Source organism: Vidua chalybeata, chromosome 3 (genome assembly GCF_026979565.1).
Source record: "Vidua chalybeata isolate OUT-0048 chromosome 3, bVidCha1 merged haplotype, whole genome shotgun sequence".
NCBI lineage: Eukaryota > Metazoa > Chordata > Aves > Passeriformes > Viduidae > Vidua > Vidua chalybeata.
Window position 1 is genome coordinate 29,646,016 of NC_071532.1, and position 20,701 is coordinate 29,666,716.

The 20,701-nt window shown below is 37.0% G+C and overlaps 1 protein-coding gene across 4 annotated transcripts in view; it reads left to right on the forward strand.

Annotated features, from left to right (window-relative positions):
• The window catches only part of PPM1B (protein phosphatase, Mg2+/Mn2+ dependent 1B), a 58,622-nt gene extending 45,230 nt beyond the window's left edge, over positions 1–13,392 (forward strand). For 3 of the 4 annotated variants that reach the window (XM_053937882.1, XM_053937881.1, XM_053937880.1), the window contains 3 exons: positions 409–520; positions 3,652–3,709; positions 9,641–10,853. In XM_053937882.1, the coding sequence (XP_053793857.1) occupies positions 409–520; positions 3,652–3,709; positions 9,641–9,889 (419 nt within the window). In that variant the 3' untranslated portion in view covers positions 9,890–10,853. Of the gene's footprint in view, positions 1–408; positions 521–3,651; positions 3,710–9,640; positions 10,854–11,448 lie in introns of those variants that run through there. The other variant, XM_053937884.1, reaches the window with a different exon arrangement.
• Positions 13,393–20,701: the final 7,309 nt, after the last annotated feature.

Here is a 20,701-nt window from a genome sequence, read left to right on the forward strand (position 1 = left end):
GATACAAGGTGTTACTCACAAGGAAGCGTGCCAGAATCCCGTGCCAGAATCCCAGGGAAGCTTTATGGCATGTAACGTGTTGCACTGCAAGGGGAAGCTGACTGAAACAGACTCCCAGCTGCTGTCTTTTTCAGAGAGAACAGGCTGCTGTCTCCAGGGTATTTCATTCAGTTCACAGTCTGCTTCTGAATTTCTCTTAGAGAGTAAGGCTTGATGCATACTGGAAGGACTATGAATTTAAGCTCTGTTCTACCATGCAAAGACTGTTAACCTAAAATGCAAAGAATGTTTTCCTGTTTACATGTAACTTTTTCATAATGCCTCTGTTAAAAAGTGATAATATCTTATATTTCAGTATCTTAGCCAATGAGTGGTATTAATTCAGGATTTCTTGTGTTTTTAAATTAGAAATTATGGAAAAAGCAGGTGAAGAAGGAATGCCTGATCTTGCTCATGTTATTCGTATTTTAACTGCAGAGAATATCCCTAATTTACCACCAGGAGGTGGTTTAGCTGGCAAGTGAGTATAATACTAGAATTTCTTGAACTGTTAAATTCACTGACACTCTTTCATTTAAATGTTTTAAAGTTTTCTTATTGTAATAGCTATAGTCAAATCAAGTTTTTTATGTTTGAACTTAGTTCACCTTTTGCAGTATATAGACATTTGTGTCATTGTTCCCATTCCAGAATGGTAAAGAGGAAACACATAATCATATTCTGGTACATAACATACTAATTTATTATTTCCATGTGGCCATTTCAAAATATAAAAACATATGTATTCTTGCCTTTTTTACTGATTTACATTTGTTAAGAGTTATCAAACTTATCAAAATGAATAATAAAAATGCCAGGAGATCAGTTTTCTTGATGTCATGTTCTCCCAACCACTTAATGTCCATAATAAGTTCGGAACAGTACTTATTTGCTCAGCAAACATTCTCATGAGAAAATTGTTTTTATTTGTTTAGTCGGAAACTGAATGGTAGATGACCAAGAATATTGAAATAGAATATGCATCTTAAAACATAACAGGAATAAACCTTCAGAAATTACATTGATTTCCTGGGGAGCCCAATGGTGATGTTCTAGCAACCTATAACTTAAAGATTTTAATGAAAAGAACATAGGATTGCATAAACAATTGTTAATCTGGAATTCCCCAGGACTGATAATTGTTCCCTCGCATAGAGCATGTTATTTCTGGAATATTTGTATTTTGCAAAATATAAAGTCCTGTCCTCTGAGCATTCGTGTGTGCGTACATCTATTTTCATTGCATGTACTTGTTAATGAACATGATTATATCTCTCTGGCCTTGGAAGTATCTGTACATTCTGGGCCTTTTTCTCCACTTGTGTGCATTCTAGGCATTCAGAGAAGTTTTGTTGTTTTGCGCATTAATAACTACATCATGTACTCTACTACTGTATTCTGGACCCCTGACATATAAATTCTGTTTTAATTTGTTGTGAACCAGGTTACATTTTTCATGGACTTGGTTCAGAATTTACATTTTGGTGCCTTTCTCTTCATCTTGACTTTTAAAGTCCCCTGACTTCAGGGGTATACCTGCAGTTTCTTTCAAGAGAATGTTATACAGTATTAAGTAACTTGTTCTTGGCCTCCGAACTTGGGACAAAGACAGGCGGTGAGATATCTAAGTTCATTTTACTTTCAGGAAATTAATGGAAGTCTTGGAAAAAAATACTACTGCAGAACTCAAATGAATGTATTGTGTAATGTGAAACTTTTGTCCTGACAAGACAATATTCTTTTTCTTGAAGTCCTTATCCTGGGATGTTACCAGGTCACTAAGAAGTAACTCTTTGTCCTTGTGTTTGAACTCCAAGACCTTACTACAAACAGGTTGCAAAAAGATCTTGTCTGTGGCTGTAATCCACAGTTTTAGCACCAGTTAAAGTTGCTCCCAATTGTCCCTATGTCTGAACTGCAGAATTGCAATTCAGTGTTAGTAGACTAGAGTATGTTTGTAAACCTTAGGAACCCCTTAAGTAGCTCCATTTATATTGGCACTGTATAATTCCTTCCTTCTGGCTTCTCACTTATGTAGAAGCCCCTGCTGGCCCCCTCTTTGAGACAGGAGATGCACAGGTCAGCTGATGGTGCTGTTTTATCCTATAAAATCTTACTCTCCAAAGACTGTTTTCTGGTTTGACTCCAACTCCCTTGTGATTTCAAATGCTGCCCCAAGAAGGGAGGTTTGTTGCTGAAGTAAACAAAAGCCCTGAGCTACTCTGGCACCTGGGCCTTAGTAGTTCCACACAAAATCTTGCTCCTGGGTTTTCCCATCGAAGAAAAGCACAGAGAAATACACTGGTGAAAGAAAGAAAGAAAAGTGATTTTAAAAGACTGTCTAACTCCCAAGTAGCTTATTGTCATATCTTTTCAAACCCAATGCAGTGGCTGCCTCCTGCTTCTGTAGCAGTCTTGCTTGGACTGTTCAGGCATTTTCTGTTGGAGGTGCCTTTGCTTTATGTTATACAGATATTTAGTCAGAATTGTGCCATTCCTCTATCACTAATTGTGGAGCTAAATTGAGAGAACCCTTTTCTCTAGCATTGGCAAAAAGATTCTTTTCTCTAGGAAGATCTTCCATCAGTTCCAATGAATCCCATGCTGCCTCAAATATGCAACCTTTCTAGATTTCTTAAATATGTTCAGAAGGAGCCTCATCAAACTTGTAGCATCCTCAGTATTCTGGGACAGAAAGTTCTGTTGCATTGAGAGCCATCTGTATTTGAGACATTTGCTGCTGTTTTGACATCTGATGCCTTTGTGTTCTTTAGAAGAGTCAACAGTTGGTGCCCTCTTTCTGTAAGACACAATTTTTAGAGATCTTGGTCACTTCCAGACATATGAGTCTTAGTCCATGTAACAGTTCTTTTTTGTTGAAGTTGTCAATAACTTTGATCATATTTATTATAGCTGTCTGAATGCTTGCTACTTTTAATTTTGATTTGAAGATGTGAGTACATAACTTTTTTTGCATCAGAAGTCTGTTTATATGATGGATTTTATTTTTTGTGAAGTTCTTTGTGCTTATTTTGACTGCCAGTGAAAGTGTGGCCTTAAATGGTGCTGCTACAAAAAAGTCTAGCTAGTGGCTTTTGTGTTTTAATTTCTACAGTATGAATAGACAATACAAAACACATCTCAGGGGTTATATACTCTGCATACCACACTTGAAAATTTTGTAGACAGGTTGTAACCTGTTTATGTGTAATAAAGATGGGGGGAAACTGAACTGTCTTCAAGTTCCACATCCAGAAATAAGGCAAGAAAACCAGCGAACTTGAAGGATTTTTTATAACAAACAAAATACAGATTTAAACGTTACTCTTGACAAAATCTGAGTATGCAGCTCTAAAAAGAGGTGGATCATGGAGAGGGTAAGGTAAGAAAATGATTTTACTTTGCTCAGTCTTTACAAATCTTAATCAGTTGCTAGATCTCCAAATTATTTCTGAAAGTGAGTAAAGACACAGTGTGGGTTTCATCTTTTTAAAAGGCAGATTAAAAGAAAAATACCTTAAACACTTCAAAATGCCTACTCTGATCAAACTTTTCTCAATATTTTGAAATCCTTTGTTTTGCTTAACTCTTTTTAAAACTTCTCTTTTTTAGGCGTAATATTATTGAAAATGTGTATACTAGGCTGAATCCACACAGAGACAATGAGGGGGTAAGTTCCCATTTTGATTGCTACACTTCTTTGTTAATGTGAACATCAAAGATGTCATACATTAAGGAAAAGTTTTCGTCACTGGGAATAAAATATTAGAAACACAAGATACATATTGTAATATACCTCTAATTTTTACCTTGCTTTGGATGGATTTGATATAGAAGTTCTTCCTCTAAAAGACAGAAAACTGACACCCAATTCTGAAAGACTTTTTAAGCATCCAAATGACTACCACTTTCTCAGTCAAACCTTTGAGGCAACAGTGCAGGGTTTTTCTAAACTATGGTTTATAATTGTAAAAAATTAGTAGTCAGCAGATCCTTACTTAACTAGCTGTTGTACTACACCTCTGGACAGTAGACATAAGAGAGGGCAAACACACTTCCTGTTGTCTTCTGTAAGAAGGCCTCAGTACACTGAATATAAAAGATTACAAAACGAATATTGACTATTTTCATGGCATTTATACTATCTTTTCATGTCCTAGCTCTACTGGTCTAAGGAAAAATAATTTTAGATTACTTCAGTTATGATTTCTAAAATGGCTTACATTCGTCTTCCCATTTCCTATGAAGTTGAATTTTAAATAGTATGTTGAAATCTGGTTTATTGTGTCTTTAAACCTGATTATTAGGTAGCTCTTAATATTAGTGTAAGTAATAATGTGTTTCTATCAATTGTGGTTAAATTTATTTAAAAACTGTGGAAAACTGAAGAACTGATTAAAAACATCAGTGCTTGTACACATTGTCATTTCCTGTACAGTTTGTGAATTGTTTTGTGGAAGTACCATTCCTATTCTAGTAAAGCCTTTGTAATATTTTTTTTTCTTCTGAGATGCCTACAAGACCCTCAGTCAGGTAGTTATTACAATGAATGGTGTTGCACTTGAAATACCTTGAAATTGCACACCTTGAGATAGTCAATATGCAGTCTCACCACAATTGTTACTGTGTCTTTCCCATTGTTCTCTTCTATTAACTGCCCATATTTCATTTATTATCTTCAGTTAGAAGGCTTTTGTGGGTGGAAGGGGCCACTATTCTGTTAGCGTACAAATTGAGAAGAAATATGTTAACTTGTTAATTTGTTAGGATTTGTTCCTTTGTCTAGTTTGAAAGTGATAGGATATGCTTTTTTTCATTTCACTTTCAAGAAATTGTGCAACTGTACCCCAAACCAAGATATACAAAATTTTCCTCTTTTCAGCTTCTTTAGTCCTTCAGGAAACTCTGCACATCAATCAGCTTGCTACTACTTTTTGTACTTGGCCAGAACTTCCCCTGCTTTTTGGGGAAAAGTTACTGGCATATGTGGCTTATTTAAAAATTAAATACAAATTAAAACAGCATAGGTTTTACAAATTCATTGGTATTTTAAGAAAAAAAATCCTGAATGTTTGTCTAATGGTTACATTTTAGAAATGTTACATGCCATAGTTGCATTTATGATGCACCTGTTCTAAGTCTAGATTTACTTCTCAGTAGTCGTGCAAGTTTGCTGAAAGTCCTAATACATATTAGGATCTTAGCATCTGTTTGTCTATTGGCTCCTTTCAGGAAATGTTTGTGCATCATCCATTTTAATTTAATAAAATGAGATAGCTAACCTAAATATGCATTTTGCTCATAAGAGGATATACCATTAACAGCTTTGACCTTTTTTGCCATTAAAATCCCTGAGTAGTTGGTTTAGCTTTTAATTTGGTTTCTTTAAAAAGAGATGTGAACAGTAGACTGCAGTCTGCTTCCTAAATTTTTCTTACGTTGGTATAGAAGTGCAAATCTCAGATACGTGTTTTAAATAGAATGGTTTAAATTCTAGTTTGAGCTTGGGGTAGCACGTCATTTGCCAGTCAGCACCTCTGTTCTTTTCACTCTGAGTGGTACTAGCCCAGAGTGGTTTGAGAGGATGAACTCCCCCTTGGTGAAGGATACAATTCCTGTTTGCATCTTCCCAGCAAGTTATCTTAATGTCCTTGAAGTGGATTAATCTAGTGGGCCTCATCTGTAGCACAAATGAAAACATGACTTCCTTTGTGGTCTTACTCAGTTTCAGGTGTATGTGTGGTGATCTTGTAGCCTCTGAACTGGATACTGTAGCATCCAGAGATGTAAAGGGAAGGAAGCTATTCAATTATTCAGCATCAGACTCTTCAGAATGTCTGTGCACAGTGATAATGTTGCCACACATCTCAGATTAAGGCAGGAAGGAAACATACAGCATATCCCAATGAAGACATTGCCAAGTGAGATTGAAATATGGCCAATGATGCTTCTGTTTAAACTAGTATGATGCAAGAGCAGATGTTCATGTGAAAACTTAGGTGCTAGAGACATGGATGCTGAGTCTGCAGAGCACGAAGGCACACTTGACTTGGGCCTGAGCATCCTTCCCTGTGTGTGGTTAGCAGTGCACCCATGTCTGCTGAGAGTGGGTGTTGTGCAGAACGCTTCCGTTACTGACTGGAAACTCTGCCTGTGGCAGTCGTCTTCCATCTTATGGTTGTATATAAGACCAGAGCAGTTTTTATCATGGAAAAATAGTAATGTTGTTACTTGCTAAAAAATTAATGCAAATTACTAAAAAAAAACCCTCCAAACCACACAAACAACAACCCAAACAGTCAGATTAACTTTTGCAATTGAGAATATGGTTTCCTTCTAAAGAATATTCATTTTACTATCTAACAATTTTAAAATAGTTACCGTGAGTTCATGTGAACTGGAACATAATAGCTTGCAAGTTAGTCTTAGTATATAAATTAAAACCTTGGTTTTATCTGTTTCTAGGTTAGCTTTGTTTTATTCAGCACTGTAAACATTTCAGGTAGTGTTGCACTTGGATTTTGTTTATTGGTTAGCCAAACTAGTGATAGTAGATTTTTATTCTTCACATGTGCATTTTCTGAGAAACCTTAACATAGAGCCTAAGTAAGGAAATGTCATGCAGAGCAAGAGTCTGAGAAATAAAAGTATCCTCACTTAAAGCAGTATCCAGAGATCACTAGTCTGGCTTGAGGGTATAGCAGTCCTAAGTTTTTTCTGCTAGGAATCTCAGCAGGTTACAAGTATTTTATAAATCCAGGCTGGAGAGAGCCTGCACTGTGGTCACAGTGAACAACTTTACCATTGTTTGAGCAGAGACTAATGCTATAAATGTGGTGGCTTGTGCCTTTACAAATATGAGTGAAAGCACAGAAATCTGTTATGTATTGGGACCTAATGCTTGCAGATCTTTAAAGGGAATTTAAAAGAATGTTTTCATAGCTAAATAATTGTTAGCAATGTGATGTTACAATACCACTGAAGAGTTGTTTTACTTCCTATGCTAAAGTACTACTTTTTCTCTGTGACTCTGACCATTTTAATTTTTTGATGTGTTCCTAAGACTGGGAGACTACTGTCCAATTAGACTATTTCACTGTATGTATATATCCTTAAACACAAGAAACACTATTAAAATTAGAGTGGCTGTGTTAATAGTTTCAGTGGCATTTGCTTAAAGCTGCCTTTGAACATCTTAGTTGAAATCCATCATGTTTTTCTCTTGTGTTTACTAATACACTCTGGAAGTTGGCTGAACCAAATCATATGCCATTAAGGGCTGCTACACATAAAAAAATGTAAATGGACACAACTCTTACATCATTCTCACAACATTGTAAATCCAGGCTTTAATACATAGCAGCCCTTTTCATACACATGATTTAATAGCACAAAACTTGTGTAAAAATTGTGACTGCTCATGCTGAATATAGCTAGCACAAATTTATTCTTGATTTTATGGTCAGTAGCACTTCAGTTGAATTGAAATGTGAAGGAAGGCAAATGCTACCTTGCACAATAACTATAGTTTTCAGGGACCTGTTCTGGCCACACATCATTAGAGAGAAATCTCTGTCTACATAGTGTATAATACATAAAAGAGGCAATTTCTGTCCTACTGTCTGTGGGGTTTGTTGTCTGTTAGTACTGAGGGACACAAGGGAAGCACGAAATAGCCTGCTGTAAAATAGGGTGCAATGCCATGCAGGATGTGAGTTTGAATATCAAACACTAACAGCATTGCTAATTCAACTCCTACCAGCATTTGAATTGCTTAGGACCCTCAGGGCTGCTATTATATTGCTTATTGCTTTTACTCTTCAGTGTTGCATGGAGCAAAATTATTCATTCAGTCTGCCAAAGGAATTTTTAAAGATCTCGGTATTGTGAAATGTGGAAATTTCAGGGTGTATGTGTGCTAATGTCAACCTCAGAGCAAAACTGATGGAGTAGACAAAATACGGAATTTAAATGTTCCCTGAATTTAAAAAAACTGGAAGTCTTCAGCTATGTTGCCTTGTTTAATATTAGCTAGGTATATACATAACTCAGTTTTTTTTTCTTTGTCAAACCAAGAAACAGGATACATCTGTAGCCTCTTCTTGGTGCCCTGGGTTTTTGCTGACATTGTGCTTATAAGGTATTAAAACAGTTCCATTTCATACATTAAAACTATCTCCTTTTTCTTGTTTCTCCTCTCTGTGCTCTTGAAGACAAGAGAGTATTGAATTCTTGAATATTCCCTTGAATATTTTCATATTTGAATATGAAAATGCTAGTACATGTGAGTCAAAACATCTCAAACTAAGACCAGCAAACCACTGTGAAAGTATGTCTCTTATTTCCTGAACAAATTAAACTTAGAAGGATGCCATCATATGCAGTAATACTCCTTTTTGTGGTAAAATTGTCCTCATTTTAACTTGGAATGTGCTAATCAGTCTTGGGGCTTTATTCCAGCAACATTACATAGAGCATGCAAAATCTTACTGATCTCAATACTGCTATTAAGCTTGTAGATGAATGACAGCAGTACTTGTAGTTAGGAAGCTTTTGGATTACATGACAATAAAATGAGGTCAGCATGAAAACAAGGCAGTCTGGATTGTGCTTTTAATATCTTGCAAAATCTGCCAGCTTCCAGAGATAGTTTCATTTGTCAAGATTGATAAGTTGCTAGATATTAATAATTTAAAATGTAGTGTTCCCTTAAAGCAACAATACTGCTTTAGCACTTGAAAGTGAAAATACCTAGTATCAGTGTCAAAGCACCGTAAGTCTTATCACCAAAAACCACATTTTTTTTTCAACTGGAGGCTTGTAACCAAGCAGGTAATTTGCTGAGGAGATTTCCATTCCTTAATCAGCACTCAGTGATCAGATTTTGTACTGTAGGTTCTTAGGTTTGACATTAAATAAGTGTTCTACCTGTTAATTTTTCCAGGCAATACACAATCTGCCCAAAGGTGTATCTTATGTTGTTCAAATGCCAGCATTCCCCATGCTCATGGGTAGCTGCTTGCTATTCTGGCAGCATCATGCATGCAAAAATGAGAGTGTTCACTAAAACACTGGGCATTTGTTTTGATGTGATGCTTCAACTAAACTACTATCGGTACAGTTATCTGTTGTCTGAGTTTTTCACAGAACTGTGCTGCTACTGGCTGTGCAGAAATTCCCAATTAAATATATTGACCTGGTGGCTAAAGAAGCTTAAATTTTCAAAATTTTCCACTGATAAATGACTGAAGTTGTGTGTGGGGGTATCATCTGTATTTATTAAAGACATTTGAAATAAAGATGAAGTTAATTGGGAGGAGGTACTTTGATTGGCTCAAAATGAATTGAAATTATTAAAAATGCTGCTTTCATAGTTATCATTTCTTAAAAGGTGGAAAAGGTTAAACATGAAATACATTGTTGTAAATTGTATGTTGCTAATAAGGTGTTTCACATTCAAATAGAGAGATGTTTTCTCAGTTTGAAAAAAAGATAGGTTTTCGGTTTGCTTTTTTTTTTTTTTTTTTTTTTTTTTTTATGTGGTTAGAAAAACTTGTAGTTTAACTACTGATCTTTTTGGGATGTTGAATCTCAACCGAAGGAGCCCGGCGCGGCCGAGGAAGGCGGAACGCAGGGGAGGTTGGTGGAGGCGCTGAGGCAGATGCGGATTAATCATAGGGGCAACTACCGCCACCTGCTGGAGGAGATGCTGGCCGGGTACCGCCTGGCGCAGCTGCAGGGCCCGGGCCCGCCCGAGGACTCCGCGGCCGCCGAGCCGGAGCCGCCCCCGCCCCGCGCCGGCCCCGCGCCGGCCCCGGGCAGCGACCGGAGCGGCGAGCAGCACTCCTGACACTCGCAGCGAGCTAGCGCTGCGCTTCACCGCCGCGGCTTCCTCTGCTCAGAACCCAGCCTGGGCCACGGCTAGCCTGGAAGACTGTTTGGCTTTACTGTAGTTATGTGTACAGATTGTTTATACAGAGCTCTTACTTCCTTAGAAGTTCAACTACTGTGGGATAGTACAGTAATTGCATCCTAAGTTGTGTAGCAAGATTTAACTTCCCATTTGAGATTTCGATCTTCTTTTTTCAAATCCTGTGTCATCAACAACAGGAATCTAACAGGAGCACACAAAAAGACGTTTTAAAACTTCTTTTGAGAACATTATTAAATAATAGTTTTGATGGTATATGTTTGCTCATTGTGAAATAATTTACATCTTCCTTGTATCTTTTGTGCAATTTAGTTGAATTATACAAATTATTCAGGCTTTTTTTTTTTTTCCCCAGCATAATTACTGCATGTTTATGTTTGGTTTGTATATAGTTTCCATTGCAGCTAAATTACAAAAGCTGTTACATTTTAGGTTGTCACTTATGAAATGTTTGATTTCTTTTTTTGGTTTAGATTGTATCCAGTGTTCATCATAAATACTGATATTCTAGACAATGGTATTATTACTTCTCAGGTTGTAGCATAGCATATATCCAGAAATGAAAATGTACTTTAAATTTAGTACCTAGTGTCAAGTTACAATAATTTGTGATCAAGTGAAAATAAAGAATATGCTGTGGAATAATATCTGTATGCATATTGACTCTTTTAAGCAAGTAATAAACTTTCTTTGAAGTGTTATTACTCTGACATGACTTGAAACTTTTCATAGCTTCTGATGTAAACTCATGGTGTTCTTTAGTTTTGACAAAGCTTTGAGATACTTTGGGTTTGGAGCATTTGTCCTGTATTTGGGCAACATTTCTCAGGTTCAAGCTAAACATCAGCCATATAAATGAATAAACTATTCTTCTAAAGTCTGCCTTCTGCCAAATCTTTTCCTTGTCTCTAGGGGTACAACACATAGGCATACGTCCATTTGGGTAGGTCAATGCTAATACTGGGACTTTGCAGTAGTGGTAGCTCATCTGCTAATAAGTGAAATCTGGAAGTCTTGTGTCAGTTGTCAGTTCATAACATAACATGTGTGCAAAAATACAATTGTTCAGAATAGGTACAAATGTCACTGCCTTAATGAAAATAACCCTACAGGAATTTCTTTTGGACCAGGAATACCTGAGAAACTGAATTCCATACTATTTTGTAGAGCTTTTTTTGGTTTGTAGTCCACAGATGTTGTATGTATTGATAGTAGTGATCTAGTACAATTTTAGGTAAATCTTGGTTTTAAGTCATTCTGCTGTAAGAGCTTTACTGGATTCATGTTTTATAAAAGTAAATTCCATCATGATGTTGACAAACAGGAAATATTTGTGTGTGGAAGTGGGCAGGAAAACAAGGGAAATGTTTTCTGTCTTATGCTAGTATTCTTAATTATGCCACTGAAATCCAAAGTGCAACAAAATGTTTTCATTTGTATTGGTGAGTAGTAATGTTTCTCCTCTTCTTTTCCTGTAGGGTTCTGGAGATCTAGAAGATCCGTGGTAGCCTTACAAATCTGCTAAAATGCTTTTGATTCTGAAAGGGGGAAAAAAAACTTTTAAATCTGATTTCTTCAATACAAGGGAAAATTTCTGGTGGATTTCCAACTTTTTGTGAAATGGGCAGAAAGATATTAGAATTTTCCATCATTTGTTCATTTTTGTGTTTTCTGATATTGCCACTCTTAGCATTGCCTGTACTACAGTATTTTTACCAGCCTCAGGCATACTGATTACATCTGTAATGAACTTTGGCCCTAAAAAAGAAGGAAGGAAGGAAGGAATATTCTCTCAGCAGATCGGTGTGTGTACCTGAGGTGCACGGGATCGTAGGTCTACTCTGAAGATACCCTGTGGCTAAATGAAACATGCAACACACAAGCATGAGAGAGAGTACAAGTAATTGTTTGAGGTGTTTCTTATTTCACCTTACCAAGTTGGAAGGCTTTGCAGCTCTGTGGCTTGGATGTAATTTCAATTGGGCAATACGCTATCAGATATGTTCTGGTTTTTTGGTTTGTTTTTTTTTTTGTTTTTTTTTTTTTTTTTTTTTTTTTGTTTTTGTTTTTTTTTTTTTTGTGGTTTTGTTTTGTTTGTTTTGGTTTTTTTTAATTTTTAATTTTCCAGTTTTACCTATATTACCAGACCGTTAGGTTTCCCTGCGGTGTCCAAATTGTGATACATTGCCTACTGCTTGCTTGAAGATAAGTGTATTTGGCAATAATATATGAAGATTCTAGGCATCTAAAACCAGTAAGAATTTTACGCATGTGTACAACACACCCTTCAACTCTTGCTAGAGAAAATCTTTTTGAAAAAAAACAAACTGGTGAATTTATAGTTAGTAGTGACTTGCTTTGACATCTCTCACAGCTGCAGGTTTTTTTAAAAATGCTGAAAATTTGCCTTTATTATAATGTAAATTGTGATTTTTTTTTTTGTTCTATATGTGGTTTTCTATAGTTTTTTGATTTTTTTCAGCTTAAGATACAGACAGAAGTCTTGTGTAATATGGGTATAATTTTTAATTGTTTGCATTATTTTTGAAGTTCAAATTATCACTTTGAGATTACTATAAATACACTTAAAATTATCTATTTTAAATTAAGAAAATATTAGAGATATTTTCATGGGTTCAATGACCTTTCATTTTATAAGCAATGGGCATGGTACAGAGTGGCTGTCATGTAAGGTACTTGAAGATTCTTAGTTTAATTCTATTTTTGCAATAACCTTGACTTTTTTTCTGACTTCTTTGAGTTGTGCATGTAATGAGTCCAGTAAATGCTGAAAATGGGGAAGAGTAAAGTATTTATCTAAAATAAAAGCTATTGGGGAGGGGAAACAATGAATGTATCCATCTGTACATGATTTACATGCTGTGGATGCCTTGTAAACATTTTCCTATTTGTTTAAACTGTGTTTCAGCGAGGATGTAATTGCCCTTGTGTGTAGTTTTAAGCTAATGACAGTCATCAACTGGTTTTGTGTGAAATTAAATTCATGGTATTTTTCTGTAACTTTATCCCCATGGTGAGTCTGTAAAAACCACATGCTTTCATACTGATGCTGAAGGCCAGCTTTTCCAGTCATTTTGATTCACTGTGTATCTGATTTTTTTTTTTTTTTTGGTCTAGAGAGGACTATTGCCACAGTATATTTTATTTATTCATTAGATTTTAGCCTTGTAAGTTAAAGTGTTTTAAATGATGATGTTAACAGGTATTTGTCCCTTTACTGTTTTTTTTGGGGTTGTTAAAAGATAGGGAATGAAGAATGCAAAATGGTTTATTGTTCAGACTGTCCGCTCTGGTCCAACCCTGTACTGATAGTACCTTCCCAGTATGATATTGTGATGTTTCATACAATACAGTGAACATAACCAACTTGTTATCTTCAATAAAGGATTGCTAAAACAGTGTGACATGCTTTCTATTTTCTTGGGAAGGACTTACTAAGAGGATGCACGTATTCCATATGAAAAGAGAACCCAGTAAGACTTATGAGGTCTCTTAGTTGATGGATTTCTAGTTGTTTTGTAGCAGATGTGCCCCTTTGCCTCAGAAGAGCACAAGTCTCAAAGTGGGCTTCTCTGTGGGAGTAAGGAAAGGGCAAACAACATTTAGTGCTCCTAGGGCAAATCCCCATCCCAGGTTTAGCTGGAGTCTTAGTTCAGTATGGGAGAGCATTCATTTAAAGACTAAAAATTGAGATTAAACTAGACTTCTGGGTCAATTAATTTCTTGAAGTTTCTTAAAGATCAGAGCCTAAACCTATGACATTTCACTGTTGCACGATTTTGAATAGATATTTCTCTGATGTTAATGCTTTCATGTCAGAACTTCCATAGGATTTTTTTTTAACTTTTACAGATCTTTTTTTCCAACTTATTAATGTAGTTTTTTAACTGAGTGGAAAAGGAGAATGGAATCCTCCTTTATATTGATACTGCAGGGTAATAACGTGCCTGAATAGTTAGTGCGACTGTAGAATAGACATCTTTACAAACAACCTGAATATTTTTGAGTCCACACATCTGTAACTTCTTTGAACTTTCTTCTTGGATTTGCTTGTACAACATAACCCCTGCATGCTTTCTTCATGAGCTACAATTTTAATGCCTTGTTCCACTGGTAAGGCTTCTGGTATTCCATGGGCTCCAGTCCCGTGAATGCTTCTTTGTGTAGATTTTTCACATTAAGTGGATAATACCCTCAGGTAGAAGGGTTTATGCTTTCTTGTATCAAAGTGAAGCATACACACAGGTTTTTCAAAGAGAAGGACAATGGCTTGCACAGCTACATCAATATGTAAATCAAGACAGCTTTTTTTCCTCTAAATTGTCACTACTTGCCATTCATGCATCCACTTGGTTATGAATTCTAGTCATGTTTTTAGTTTAATCAAAATACTGTGTAGATTTCAGCAGCCTGGGAAAAATTTTGGTTCTTGACTTCGTATTCTTAGTGTGAGAAATTTGAATGAATGATGAAATTGGTTCATGTATTTGCCGTAGCTTGTCAACATTTTAAAATTACATTGTCTTTAATTTTGTTGCCACCTGGTAGCTAACAGAAAGATAGTTATGTAGAATACTGAGAATGGGAAGTACCTCTTCCACCTGGGATCTTTCTGTTGTATCAAGTTCAGTTTGGTTTCATTTTTATAACTTCCTGTAACACAGGCAAAGTAGTCCATGTCAGTTCTCAAATCTGCTCTCTGAGCAGAATAATAAAGCTCTGTTTTAACTGCTCTTCATTAACATCATAAATGGAATAGGGGGTAATGAAGTCGATGCAAATATAAATGATGTCACTCTGACCTCAGAAATCTCATATTAGGGGTTAACGACTATGACAGTCTCCTCTTAATAGGCTGGATCTTCATGTGGTTATTCGTGCCTGCATGTAAGACTTGGCCAAAATATCCATATTTTTCATGGCCCTAAATGTGAATCTGATGCTGATTTTGCTATTTGGGTGGTTTCAAATAAAGCAAACCAAAACACAAAAGCAACAACAAAAAAAATCCAAAACCACAAAACCAAACAGCATGTTAAGTTGATTCTTTTAGCACATCAGAGGCTGGCTATTAGTGGTTAAGTAGTTTCTTGGTATCAAGTGTAAAGTGGAGTTCAGTCAGCCACTTCATCTCTGAACTTTTGTATACTGTCAGCCATAATCACTAGCTTAAATCTTAAATAGTAAAATTAGCCCCAGAAAACCAGTCATTTTTCTTTGGCACTTTGGAAAACAAAAATAACAGGAACTCCAGATTAGTTACAGCATTGAACCAAACTTCCATTTTACCTCTGGAAGATGAAGCTAGAAGCAATGCTGCCTGTCATTAGGTGTAGGCCTATAATAGCAAAAAATAAAAGGCCATAATGCTAAGCAGTTTTTAATTAACAACTAATTTTTGCAGTTTGTTGGCTTGAGGATTGTCTGAAGGCTTGTTGCTTTTGGCTCTTTAGAGTTCTTTTTTAGCTCTAAACTGGAAAGGAAGTTGGAGGAAGCTGCACTGGTGCAGGTAAGCAACTCCATGGAATACTCCCAGAGATGAAGGCAATTTGACAAAAATCACAAGAAATTAGCCAAAGTCACTGAATTTATGCAGTCTAATCCAGGTAAGTATGCAATTTATGCAGCTGAGGCTCCACCTCTCATGTCTTTGTAACCTGTTTTCTCTGTGTGCCAATCTGAATTTATCCTGTCTGTGTTTGTTTGGGCTGTTGCTGTACAGACCTGACTTAGCTCTGCTTGGTTTGTGCTGTTTCATGTTTGTACCTGGCTGCTTCTCTGTTGATCAAAACATGAGCAATTTTAGCATGACTGTGCCTCCTGTTTGTGTTCAGTTCATTGGTGGTGCTCATCTCTCATTTCCATCATTCACTCTGTCACTTCACCAGTGCTGCTGTGCTTAGCTCTTTGTATGTCTGAAAGGTCATGTTCTCCCAAAGACTTTACATTTCTGTCTTCAAAAATCTTAAAGTTCTCCTTTGCTGTGTTGTCTCAATTTAAAGACTGACTGGGATTACAGAGATCTTCCTTCTGATTCTTGGCTTTCCTTATTTTCTTATTTGTCTATGTGCAGTTTGACTGGGAATTTTCAGAGAAAAAGTCCTTGCTGTGCTGATTAGTGGTTGCTGTGATTAGTGGCTGAATCATCAACTAATGATTGCATCAGCACCTGCTTTTAAACCTAACCAAGACTGATAAGGGTTCAGGTCATGGGGATGGGCTGATAGGAGAAAAAAATTAACATTTTCCATCAGTTGGGTAATCTTTCTCTGAAAGCAGTTATCCTTCCCAGTAAAGGATGAAAAACACTGTAGTAGGAATGAATACACATTCTAAAGACTTGTGGCAACTAATTCAAACAGTCTTCTTGGATATAATTTTTCCTGTTGTGTCAAGTCTGCTTCAGAAATAACTTTCAACGCTGGTTTTCTGTCTCAGAGTTCTGGAATCTAAGGTGAGTTGTGGGGAAGTTGAGTCTATGGTGCAGTAGTGTTTAGTGTTGTAAGGACCCTGCCCTTGACCTTTAAAAAGCTGGAATGAAATTCATGAGATCCCTGATGGTGATGCTGGAAGTTTGTCTAATCTTTAAATATAGAAACACTGCTTCTTCTGGCCTTTTTCAAGTGGCTTTTGGAATGTGTTTGGTAGATATGGGGTATTTTTGAACAAATATTGCTCAGAGAAGTTACGTGCAAGGTTCTGTCAGAAAATTACCAGATGCGTTTTGCCTTTATTATTTTGAAAGAGCTGCAAAGCTTAAATGAAAGAAATTGGGCAGAAATTCATAGAAGGCAAATTCTGTCTTGTAAGATAAAACCCTACTCTTGGAAGTTAGTGTCCAGGACTTATAAAGAGAACCTAAAAATATTTCTGTATGTTATATTCCTTGCAAGACTGTTACATTTTCTAAAAAAATTCCTGAATTATCTTTTTGAAAAAATGTGCAAAAAGAGAAACTGTTGTGAAAATGCATCATACTGTACTGATGTATGTTAGCTACTTCTTTTGGGGAGGTGAACATGTAGATTAGTAAATATCCTACATTTAGAAGTTAGTTGGAAACTTTGAAGTAAATGTATTTTAACTTCGAAGTAAAATGCATATTTAAATTGCATTAATGAAGAGATATTTCCCATTGTTTTTGTAAGGAAGCTTCTTAACACTATTCCCATCAAATTAATTCTGTGAATAAATATTGGCTTTATTTTGTTTGGCAGGTTACTCAGATGCAAAATGGTGGATTCCTGCCTAATCTTCAAATAATTTACATTATTTAATTTATTATTATTAGGGGAAACTGGATGATGTGAGGGTTTTTTTTTTTAATCCTTTATCCAATGGTCATCTTCATAAATGCATCTAATTTTAATGGTACCACAAGGATTTTGTCCTGGGTATGTGAAGCAGATATGTTTTCCTAGCGTATTTTAAATAATAGTATTTCAACTCTGGGAGCAGAAATGAAACCAAAAAAATCTTTCCAGCTCCAATAAATCTGCATTTACTTTGGAAGGAGATAGTTTTTGGAAATAGTGTCAAGGTGTATGGATTTGTGGTGCTTTACAAGAACTTCTCCGTCTCTTATTACTTTTTATGTTGTGCTGGCTGTGAAGTTTTAAAATGGAGAAATATATTTTACATTCATCTCTTCATTCCTACTTGTCCTTACCTTAAAAATATGTAGGAAGATCCATGCTGCTGCTTCAGAGATTACAGTTAGTGCATTTAACTTCACATTCAATAACTAAAAAAACACAGAGGTCTGAGCATGGGAGTAATTGCAGCAACTTCTTTACATGCTGTTACCATATTTCAAGTGCTATTTCTGTGAACTAAAAAAAAAAACCCAAACCCAACAAAAACCAACAAAGTTATATCTTTAAGATGTAACTTCTCATATGATCTTAGTAGCCCCTGTGCTGTGAACTGCATTAAATAAAAGATTTTGTATTAAATGAAGGGAAAGGAGAAAAATATGTACCAAATGGGTGTTGTGTTATCGCTGCCTTGGAGATTTTGTACAGCTGTCTTCTATTTCAGCCTGCAGTATTCAAATATTTGAAAGATCTGTCTTTGAAATGCAACCAGGGCATCCACTCAGTGTAAAACTGGTTTGCACTGCTCCCCTGTACTTGGTACAACAGACTCCCAAAGAGCATAGCAGAGCTAGCAGCATGAAAGCTGTGAGACACTGCCTCATATATATGTGGAATGAAGAGCAGAAATGTACTTTAATTACTCTTGGAGGAGGGATTGGGTGTATGTGATACTGAATTGCTTCTCTGTTAGAATGGAGAGAATGGAGCAGGCATTTAAATGCACTATGTCAATGCTTGCAGGGTGTGGGATTGTTTGTCTCTGGTTCACCAGCATAAACAAGCGAGGTGCCAGAGCTATTTTGTGCAGATAAGCAGTGTGAGATCTGGCACTGAAGAGCCCACACAGTTCTGTGGACTCATGTAATTCAAAATGGAGAGGCTGGTATTTGCTGCAGGTGATGCTGTCTTCACCTTCCACCGAGCAGTGCTTTCACCCACATGGCTGGATCCTTGAATGCCAGACAGTTCCAAAACAAAACTTATTTTGGGCAGTGTTTAAGAGGGTAGGACTTAGAGTTTTAGCAGGTCTTCTAACTTACAGGAAGTAAAGATTGTCTTCATTCAGTAGTTGTACATTCAGGTGAATATGAAAATAAGGTGAAGTTCTGCTACCCGTGTCCACACTGAATGGTATATCTGGAAAATACTTGTAGTTATGGAATGTTTTCTTGATAACAGAGGTCTGGTCTGTACTGGTCAGAGAGTCCCTTCCCTGAGTGTAGACCCTTTCATGTGCCAGCTGTTGCTGCGCAGCATGCTAGGTCCTGAATAGAAGAATAGGATTTTTGTTGGTTTGGGGCTTTTTTACGGAATATGTTCTTTCAGTTCTTTGGTTTCACTTCAGTGCTCACACTGATTTTTACACACATTACTGCTGCTGGACTGTTAACAGTCTGATGTGGAATCCATGAACTCTTGGTCAGAAGCAGCCTTTGTAAGAACCTTGGGGCACAATTCAATACTGGAAAGTGAAGCTTTCAGTACAGACTGGAGATTTTTGATATGAACTGAGCTCTTCCAGGAGGAAGTGAATTCACAGGAGCACAACCTGAGTACATTTCATCATGGAATACCTGCCACTGATTTGATACTTGTGAAAAAGCAGTTTGCAGGAAGGCCTATCTTGATGCATTGAGAGAGACAAGGGAAAAGGAGTAAATTTATATGGAGTACCATATATATCTGTGATACTGTGTGTGTAATTCCTGCAGGTGGGGAAGCTGAAGCACTGTGAAAAGCTGTACATCTTGTATAGTGTGGCAATAGGTGTGCTCATGTGACAGCTGTTGCCTGACAGCCTCTTCCAATAAATCCTTCATCCTTCCACAAGAGGAAGTGCTTTGTGCTCAGCAGACCAAAACCTGCTCCTAGATTCCTGTTCAGTTGATTTAAAATTGTTCTCAGAGATAAGCCCTGGCAAAGGCAGATGTATCTTGTGGGGTACTGTCTTTTTGGTAACCCAAAGGATGGATGTTGTGGTGATGTAGTGCAATGCCATTTTATTTTTTTGAGCTTCTCCTTGGCTTCCTGTTGGGCTGCCTGGCTGTGCTGTCTATTGCAGATATCCCACTTCAGGGATGTTTCAGTAACACAAGGTCACTCTTGAGTTTCAACCATCCAAACTTCAACAGTCTGCCATGATTTAGTACCATGCTGAACCTGTCCAGCATGTACAAGGGGAAGAGCAAGGTCTGGGTCTCTTGTTGGGAAAGATTTTTGAGGAGTAGGTTGGAAAAGAAAATCCTTAGGAAGTTGTCATGCTCTAGGACAGAAATGGGGCAGATGAATGCCACAAAGGGAAGAGTGTAAATTGAAAAGAGCACAGTTAATGTGAGTGAGCTTCCTCCTAGATGGGCAACAAACCTTGAGTTTGTTTTTCTGTGGGTTGTATGTAGTGTTTGACCCTCTGGGGGAGAAGCATCCAGGAGTCAGTGCTGTGTGCTCTTGTTCTTGCAGCTATGATAACAGCAGGAATTAGTGGATAATTGTTTTCATTAAAAATAGTGGGAGAGGCCAGCCTTGCCGATCAGCCATGGGGGGCAGGGGCTGGGTGCCTTCTTCCCCTGAAACCTACCCCTGAAATGTCCCCTGAGCCAAGCAGTAGCTAATTACAGTGTTTTTAATGACATGAACCTTTAATCACATTGTCCATTAGTGGACTGAGAGCATTAAAAAAGTAACAAAACCCCCACCAAACCCTGTCACAGGTGTCTTTGCAATTACGTTTTGCCACCCCTAGGACTTCAGGCTGATGGCAGAAACTTCAGACATGCTCATGGTAAAAGATACTGTGTAAAAAACTTGGTCCCCTAGACCTTCTCTCTCTTGACAGCTGCCCTCAGGTCAAGGGAGGATTTTCTTAGTGCTGAGTGAAAGGTAGCTTTAAAGGTCAGATTATCCATCAGTCTTGTGGGAGCTGCTGAGGTAAAGCCACTTCTGAAGTGTCTGACTTTTTTACATACCTGTAAATCTGGCCCTGATTCTGTAAATAATGAGGTTATATTTAAAGTGCATTATGTCAGAAGAGTTCCAGTGGCAAACAAACCTTTTAATGAAAAAGCATAAAGCAAGAGAACTTTTTAACAATAAATGTCTTCCTACACTTAGCACA